Here is an 8,865-nt window from a genome sequence, read left to right as displayed (position 1 = left end):
GGGCTGGCTATGCCTACCCTTCCTGTCCACGACGGCTGCGACAAATAGGGGCTCGCCGTGGAGCTATGAAAAGACGCCAACGGGGCGACCCGCATGCCACGGGGCGGGCAGCAGGTATAGATTTTCAAATGGACCGCCTGGCCCTAGCCCGATATGGCCCGGCCCGAAGCGGCCCGGGCCTATCAGGCCCGATAAATTGTTCATGCCGGGCCGTGTCGGGCTTCGTGCCTAACCGACGGCCCAGGCCCGGCACTAAGGCCTCTTTTTCGTGCCGGGCCGGCCCGAATGCACAGCCGGCCCATCGTGTCGTGGCCGGCCCGGCTTTGAGGGCGGCGGAGGGAGCAGGGCGCCCGGGCAGAGCCGAGCAGCCCCGCGCCCCCGCCCCATCGCCGCCGCACAAGGACGGAGGGTGGAGGAGCCGCCGCCGCAGAGGGAGGGAGCGGGGTGGAGGGGCGTTGGAGTCGCCACCGCAGATCCGATTGAGCTCGGTGCGGCGGAGCTGGAGGCCGCCGAGCCCGACGCCGCAGGAGCTCGACCATGGCGTTGCGACCATGGATCCAGGCCATGGCGCGGCGGAGGGAGGAGCCGCCGCCGCAGAGGGAGGGAGGGGGGTGGAGGGGCGGAGGAGTCCCCACTGCAGATCCGGTCGAGCTCGGCGCGGTGGAGCTCGAGGCCGCGACCTCGACGCCGCACGAGCTCGGCCATGGCGCTGCGACCATGGATCCAGGCCATGGCGCGGCGGCGGGGGGAGAAGGGGCCGGCGGCGCCCGGCGAGGGAGGAGAGAGGAGAGGGGGGCCAGCGGCTGCGAGCTGGAGGCGGGACACTGAGCACTGAGCTGGATGAAGAGGGAGGGAGGGGGCGAGCGGTGGAGGGCGGAGTCGCGGAGAGCTGGAGAGGGAGGGAGTAAGACTGAGAGAAGGGGGGAGGGGGCACGAATGACGGGATGAGGGTGTTGTACTTCGGGCTGCTATCGGGTCGGCCCATTATCGTGCCGTGCTTCGGACCGTCACTATGGGCCGTGGTGGCGGCCCAAGCACTAACTCCTTATCGGGCCAGGCCGGCACTAAGAACTATTGATCGTGCCTAGGGCCGAGCTAGGACCGTGCCTTTTAGGGTCGTGTCTCGGTCCGCCAATCGTGGCCGACCCATTTGGTATTCTATAGCAGCAGGGGCAGATCGTCCCGGTCGCCGACGCTCCGGCTGCAGCAGGAGCTGGGACCTGGGAGGGTAAGGCGGGATACACGTGCTGTGCGGTTTACCCGCATATGAACCATTTGCCGAAGTGGGCTGGGATGTACGAGTATGTGGGCTCACGGCGCTGCCCAACCCAGTGGGTTAGGCAAGTGGCCCACGCCGTTTGCATCTTGACAACCAGCCACCAGATGCCGCACGCGCCGAAGCGGTTTTTTTATTTTTATATTTTTTATTTTCATTTTTTACAAAAATATATTTTCAATTTAGAAATTTACAGGAATATACCCCGGCCGCCCCGCTGCCGGGCGGCCGGGACCTGGCCGCCCGGCAGCGGGGTGGCAGGGGCATTTCTGAAAAAAATTTCGCGGAGAAAATTGCGCGCAGGTCCATGGGGGCCGGTCGCCCGGCAGCGGGGCGGCCGGCCCCCCAGGCCGCCCGGCATCGGGGCGGCCGGCCCTGGCCGCCCGGCTGCAGGGCGACCGGCTCTCCCACCCTTATATAAGGGTTGGCTGGTCCCCCCCACCCCTCATTTGCATCACTAAAATTCTAGAAACCAAGAAAAAAGAGGGAGTGAGGGAGAGAGGCGAAGTCTTCCCGGATTTTCAAGCCGGCGACTGTAGGTAACCAAAATTCTTCTACGCTTTACAAATTGATTATGTTGTAATTATTTTTCTTGAAACAGTAGTTTAGCAATTAATTTAATTATTGTTAGGAGTGATTAGTGGTACATTTAGGTGCAGTTACTTGTAATGATTAGCATTGATATAGTATATTAGCAATATGATTGCTCACTTGTGATTGACATGGCTCAACATCATGGCATCCTCAGGATCCACCTACATTTCATGGAGTAAGGTGACAGAAACAGTCGCCCAAGGAGTCCAGGTGCCTATGTGTTTTTGCGGATCCTTGTGCAAACTAATGAAATCAAGGGTTTTGGGGGACGACTTTGGCAAGAGGTTCTTCATGTGCGAGAATTACGAGTACGACCCGCCCAAGCATTACGGCAAGGACCGAGCAAAGATACTACAAAACACTATCAGAGTTTGTCACTTTCAGATCTAGTAATGACTTCTAACATGATTTGGGGAAAGACTCCACCGCCTCTATGTGATTTCGTGCAGTGGTTAGACACCGAGCAATCTCAGCAGGATAAGGACCACGTGGAGTGTCAAACAAGGTGGGCTGCACAAAGGTGGCAACGAATGCTGCAAGAAAAACAGATGGAGGAGAAGCGCAAGAAAAACCAGGAAGAGATTCAGAAGAGGATTGCAGAAGTGAAACGTCAGAAGGTAGAGGAACGTGAAGCTGATAGGGAGAGGAAGCGAGAGAAGGCCCGCCGTGCTAAGGAAGCAGGGTCTGAAGCTATTACGAAAGGAAAATTTCCCCGGTGCACTCAGTAAAGCACCACCATATAATCCCGGCATTTTATATTTTCTAAGGCATGTTAGGTTTACTCACAACACGAGGTTATCGTGTTGCACATGCCATGCTTTTCATTATCCAAGTACCTAGTAGTACGAACGCCTTAGGCCTCTGCTTTGTAATCGTAGCATTGTTTACAAAACTGTATTGCAAACCGAAAATTTATGATTCTTAACTACCCTTCTATTTTCAGTACACTACATTCAGTGAGCAATCTAATTGAACCAACCTACACATTTAGAACTGCAACCAAGAAATCTTACTACAAAAATACCTTCGTAATATTACATGCTACAATCTGGTGCAAATACATATCCATACATAACGAAATGTAATTATCACATACAGGTCGGAATACATATCCATACATCTGGTTCAAATACATATGCACACATAACGAAATCTAGACGCGACGGGCTCCAAAATCCGGAGGCAATCCATCGGTGGGATTTTCAGAAGGTCCAACCTCAGCACCAACATTATCTATTTGCATTTTAGGGCACTTCTTGTAAGTATGACCATCTGCTTCACACAGGTTGCATCGTTTTTTCTTCTTTCCTGCCTCAGACTCATCCATTCCGGTACGGATACGAAGTGTCTGCCGTCGACTCTCCTAGCATCTGGATTGAGAATGTACATTGGAGAGATATTTAGTGTACTGAATGATCCCAGACTGCCTATGCCATATATCTCATGGCCCCAAGTGTACACAGCAGTTTCTTTTCTGTAATATTCTGAAACAAAAATCTCAGGATCCAACCCAGATTCTGAATATGCCGCAATGACATGGGAGCATGGTAAGTGAAGAAGCTGTGGCTTCTTGCATCTGCAAAAAAACATTACCTTCCGGCGTTATCAAGCAATCCTGAACGACACTTTGTCTGCGGACACCCTGCTCTGTCCTATCCTTTTATGAAACCTCAAACCTTTGATCCTTTGTGCCCATGGAGACCACTCTGTGATATTGAGCCTTTTCAATCTTTTCTTTCATGTAGTTAGTGACCCTATTATAAAAAATCACTCTTGGATCATTAAGTAAGACAACAGCTGCCTGGTACCGCTCTCTAAAGTACCTTGTGCATCCATACATGATGAACTCAACTATGCCAACAAGAGGAAATCCACGAACATGATGCATTACCATATTGTAACACTCTGCGTGGTTGGTTGTCTCGATCCCATATCGACGACCACCAGTGTCATATAGAATTGACCACTTCTCCTTAGGTGCATCCTTAATCCACTGTGTGAAAGGTCCGCCGCCAGAACGTCTCCGGCTGGAGGTTGGGGCCTGTTCTTTTAGCAACTCGGCGCACATCTTATCTAGTACCTGCCACAATTCATCAAACTTCCGCTGCTGATTCTGAGTGCACAACATCTTGAACAAATTCATAAGTTCTTTATTCTTGAAGCGCTCATAAAAGTTTGCACCCATATGCCTTATGCACCACCTACTCACAACATCTGGCCATAGAGGAGGTTGTCCTCGACTTCGTTCATGTAGTTTCCTTATTGCCGCTAGAAGACCTGCATGTCTGTCACTGATGAGGCAAACATCAGGCCTTCCAGCAACAACGTGAATCTTCACACGTTCAAGGAACCAGTATTAGCTCTCTGTGTTCTCATTCTCAACAAAAGCAAAGGCGATGGGAACCACCTGCTTGTTGCAATCAACTCCAATCACTGTCAGTATTGTCCCCTTATATCTTCCTGTCAAGAATGTGCCGTCAATACATAGAACAGGAAGATAATACATAAATGCCATCACACATGCACCAAGGCAGAAGAAAGCACGAAACAGAAACCTAAGTCCCCCACATAAACTCGGTATAATGTAGGTATCAGTCGCGCTTATAGGATTTCTCTGCACAATTGCTGACAGCGTGTGAGGCATGTTATCATATGATGCCTCATTTGTGCCGAATCTCATCTCAAACACCTTTTGGTTTGCCCGCCAAGCCTTTGCATAACTGATTTTGTATTGAAAACGGTCGTCGATGTCCCTAATTATCAATTTTGGCTCATAATCAATTTTGTCCAGAATCACCCCATACATCTTCTTGGCCACGAAAGTGGATGTGATGTTACGGTGAGTTTGCGCAATAGCAGTTAATCTACATGTATGTGGTGTAATAATTGAACACTCCCAGTGTGTCTTGTACTTGCCCTTGTATGCATGTACTCGCCATGTACAATCGCCATTGACACACTTCACCTCATATTCTTTGCTGCTAGACTTCACAACTCTGAATTCCTTACTCAACGATATAGCCCAAAGCTTCACAGCATCTTTCACAGCTTCAATGCTAGGATACTTTGCCCCCTGCACAACCTCATTCTCTCTGTATTCGTACTCATTACTCCTAATATCATGTATCACTGGATTTCCAAAACCCTTGTCTCGCCATTCACCTAGCAACGGGTAGTCCTCATCATCTGATGAGTCCCCACATTCTTCCATCATTCGAGCCTCTTGGTCTTCATTCTGTACAGCTTCCACTATTCCAGGTATCCGCTCCCCCTCATCAGCTAAACCTTACGGCTCAGGTTGAATGACATGCATGTTCTGATCTTCTTTTTCTCCTACCTGATCAGCTATACCTTGCGGCTCAGGTTCTGTGACATGCATGTTCTGATCTTCATTTTCTTGTTCCACTGTTTGGTTCATATGAGATGATGTACTTGTTGACCCTTCACCGAAATGGGCTGCCTTCTGGTGAATCTGAATTAGCATTACAAGAGGCCACCCACGGTCAAGAGCTGCTTGCATGTAAGTCCGTCATTCTTCGGTGTTTGCTATAAGCATCAACTCTCAGAAATCCCCTTCAGTTCCCCAATTCGTCACAGTCTGAACGGTTAGGAAATGAGTCTTTGGATTCACATTGAATATCTCGTGAAGCCATTTGCGTATGGAACCAAAACTCCTCTCTAAGGGTTTATCTATTCCGCACTCTCTTCGTTCAAAAGCTGATAGATCTACTCCATACGCATCATGAGAAATATAGTAGTCACCATAATAAATTTGAAAACGAAGCTTGCTCGACATATCTGGACACACAATCATGATATTAAATTGATTACTAATCTACTGTTTCAACAAAAATAATTACAACATAATCTATTTGTAAAGCGTAGAAGAATTTTGATTACCTGCAATCGCCGGCTCGAAAATCCGGTAGGGCTTCGCGTCTCTCCCTCCCTCCCTCCCTCTTTTTTCTTGGTTTCTGGAATTTTAGTGATACAAATGAGGGGTGGGGGACTAGCCAACCCTTATATAAGGGTGGGAGAGCCGGTCGCCCTGCAGCCGGGCGGCCAGGGCCGCCCGCCCCGCTGCCTGGCGGCCTGGGGGGCCGGCCGCCCCGCTACCGAGCGACCGGCCCCCAGGGACCTGCGCGAAATTTTTTCTGCGAATTTTTTTCAGAAATGCCCCTGCCGCCCCGCTGCCGGGCGGCCGGAGTATATTCATGTAAATTTCAAAATCGAAAATATATGTTTGTAAAAAACGAAAATAAAAAATAAAAAAACCGCCTCGTCGAAAGCCGCGGTCGACAGCTCTGCTCGACACCGTAGGCGCAGCAGGCAGACGGCAGACGAGCGCGGGTGCAGCCTCCCCTGCGGCCCGTCGTACCGTACCGGAGGACAGGAGGGGACGAGAGGCCCGGCCGGCCGGAGCGGCGGGCAGTCTCGCATGGCGCGCAGGGAGGCCTGTCCGGTAGCAGAGAGATGCTCGCCACCGTGCGCGCAGCGCGGACCTGGAGTGTTCTCCGGTTAGTTGGTCCTGCGCTGCCCGCGCTCGCTTCCGAATCTTTGGAGATCGGCGCGGCGCGGCTTTGACTTCCGCCGTCGGCGGCCACGGGCTGTATCTGGCTGTACACGAGTGCGATCCCTTCGTAACCCTGCCTGTCCCAGCAACCAGTACGAGCACCATCGCCCCTGCCCACTGGCTGTCAGTACTTTACAGTTTCCCTTTTACACATCTAAACAAGAGCCAAATAGAACAATATGTCCAGTAACAAACGTAGCGTAGAGCACATCTTCACAACGGGGTTGAACACTTTGATGAATCGGACCAGGTAACCCGTTTTTCGTTACCCTTTTTCTTTTCACTGAATCCAAAAGCTACGGACAAACACATTTTAATTTGTACAGGTTGAGAGTGAAAACACACCACCCCAGCTAGAAAAGTACAATCACTACTTGACCCTCCAGACCAAAGAAGGGGAAAAATATAGAACTCAGCTAGCTGAAAGTAATCTCAACGTTTCATTTCACCCACTAGTTACTAGCAGTAGCCATTACTCAATTCTAGCCCCCCAAAAAAAAGGTCATCGAAAGCCCAAGATCTTCTTTTCCGCTCCAGAAAGGAATCCAATAGGTGAATGGACATGGCCGCGCCTTAGGTTTCTTACTTCCCAAACCAGTGAAAGAAATGGAAAGTTAGACGACGGTGAACTTTGAAAGATCAATGCTAGGATTACATCTCTGCAACGCCAAATTAAGTACTAGTTTGCCTCATCAGGAGTTACTTTGCCATGCTCCAGTTACATGCCTCATCAGTGACAGCCTCTGCTGGCTTGTTCACTCTCCTGCATCTGCGGCAGCATGGTCTCCAGCAAGATCCTGCGAATTGAAGAGTGCACATGCTGTCAGTAACAAAAAAAAAAAGCTACAAGGATTCGCTAGCTAGTGCTCGACAAGCTATGGCGCAATGTGGTATCTGTCTGCGTGGGAAGAGCAGAAAATCATCTCGAAATAAAACCGGAGATCCCAGATGCAAGTCAAACCAATACTAAAATGCCATGTCTGCAAATAAATCAACTTGAAGAAGCTAGCCAGCTAGCGTCGATCGTAGTGTTACCACGTGAGCGTCGGCGGCGGACGCGGCGCCCTTCCTGTGCGCCCTCTTGAGCCCCAGCAGCTCCTTCCACCGCGGCCCGCGGCGAGCGGCGCCGCGGTCGTCGGCGGCGTGCGCGCGCAGCTCGTCGCGCAGGGTCGTCGGGGACCCGGCCCCGCGCGCCGCCTCCCGCAGCGGCAGGATGCGGCCCTTGGAGAAGAGCTGGTCCGCGGCCATCATGGGCCGGCTGCCCACCGGCGAGAACTCGAAGTCGGCGTCCGCGCGGCCCGGCGGGCGCGGCGGCGGCGGCTGCTCCAGCGCGAAGTCGCTGGAGAAGGACATCCGCGGCGGCGCCATGTGCTGCGGTGGCGGCGGCTGCTGCTCCGGGCTGTACATGTCAACGCGTACGTGCCATCTAACGCGCGCGACCAAAACCCTCCTGCTTCACACGTGCGGCTAGCCTCGTGCGCGTGGGAGAAGCGGCGTGCGCTTGCTTCTGCTCTTCCTCCTCGTCCTCCACTAGTGCAGTGGCTAAGCTAGTGTGCTGACGATGCGCCAAGCTCTGGACGGATTTGGCCTGGGTGCGAGGGGTTATATAGCACGAGCGCTAGTCTCTCCAGTCTAGAGGTAGGGGAGAGGGAAACGCAGTGGAACGGACGGTGATAACTTCAAGAGCGGCCGGAGAGCCACTCCTCGTAGTACCGAGCACGTGCTCTTGGCCTCTGACGGTCACACAGTTGACTGCGGCCTGCGTACGTGTTCCAGTGGCAGGCAGCCAGCGATGCATGTCAGGTTTGGGAGATCCAAACCTCGGTAAAGAATAAAATTATGCAGCATGCATGTTGATTGGAGGCTGGAGCATTGGAGGAGGAAAAGAAAAAACAACTGCCACTCCAAAATACAGTTGACCTTGAGCGCCTGCATGCAATACGCGTCGGCTTTAACTGGTTTTGTCGCTAAAATATCCAAGTCAAAATCTCGGGCATGCTAAGCTTTAGAGCTTTGACTTTGCTCCATTTGAATTTGACAAAAAAAATACGAGTTTAACAATCAAGGTGTGCTTATAAGATTATGTCTGACGCAGAGCCCGGGGAAATAACAAGTCGCAGCGTGCGATCGACACTGTACCCGCACGAATTCAAACGCGCCCGATGGGGGCGATAAATAAGCAGCGACGGGTGGGTTCGCGCAGGTCCAGAAAACACTCGGGCCCAAAAACCCGCACAAAAACCAAACTTTCCGTCACATCTCCATCACATCGAAATATTAAATGTAGCAAATAATACATGCATTGAGTACTAAATATTGGTAAATAAAAAAACTAATTGTATAGTTTTGATGTACGTTGCGAGACGAATTTTTTGAGCCTAATTAGATCATGGTAGGATAATATCTATCACAAACAAACGAA

General features: G+C 51.4%; 1 protein-coding gene across 1 annotated transcript; it reads right to left on the bottom strand.

Annotated features, from left to right (window-relative positions):
* Window positions 1-6,667: 6,667 nt before the first annotated feature.
* On the bottom strand, window positions 6,668-8,088 carry LOC120677369. The gene is made up of 2 exons (XM_039958523.1): window positions 7,479-8,088; window positions 6,668-7,240 (listed from the first exon to the last, which is right to left on the bottom strand). Exons 1-2 carry the CDS (start codon window positions 7,848-7,850, stop codon window positions 7,199-7,201), a joined length of 414 nt encoding a protein of 137 aa, XP_039814457.1. The 5' UTR covers window positions 7,851-8,088; the 3' UTR covers window positions 6,668-7,198.
* Between the last annotated feature and the right edge of the window lie 777 nt (window positions 8,089-8,865).

Source organism: Panicum virgatum, chromosome 6N, assembly GCF_016808335.1.
Source record: "Panicum virgatum strain AP13 chromosome 6N, P.virgatum_v5, whole genome shotgun sequence".
NCBI classification, from domain to species: Eukaryota; Viridiplantae; Streptophyta; class Magnoliopsida; order Poales; family Poaceae; genus Panicum; species Panicum virgatum.
Note: the sequence above shows the minus strand (reverse complement) of the source record. Positions and strands in the feature narration are given on the sequence as shown.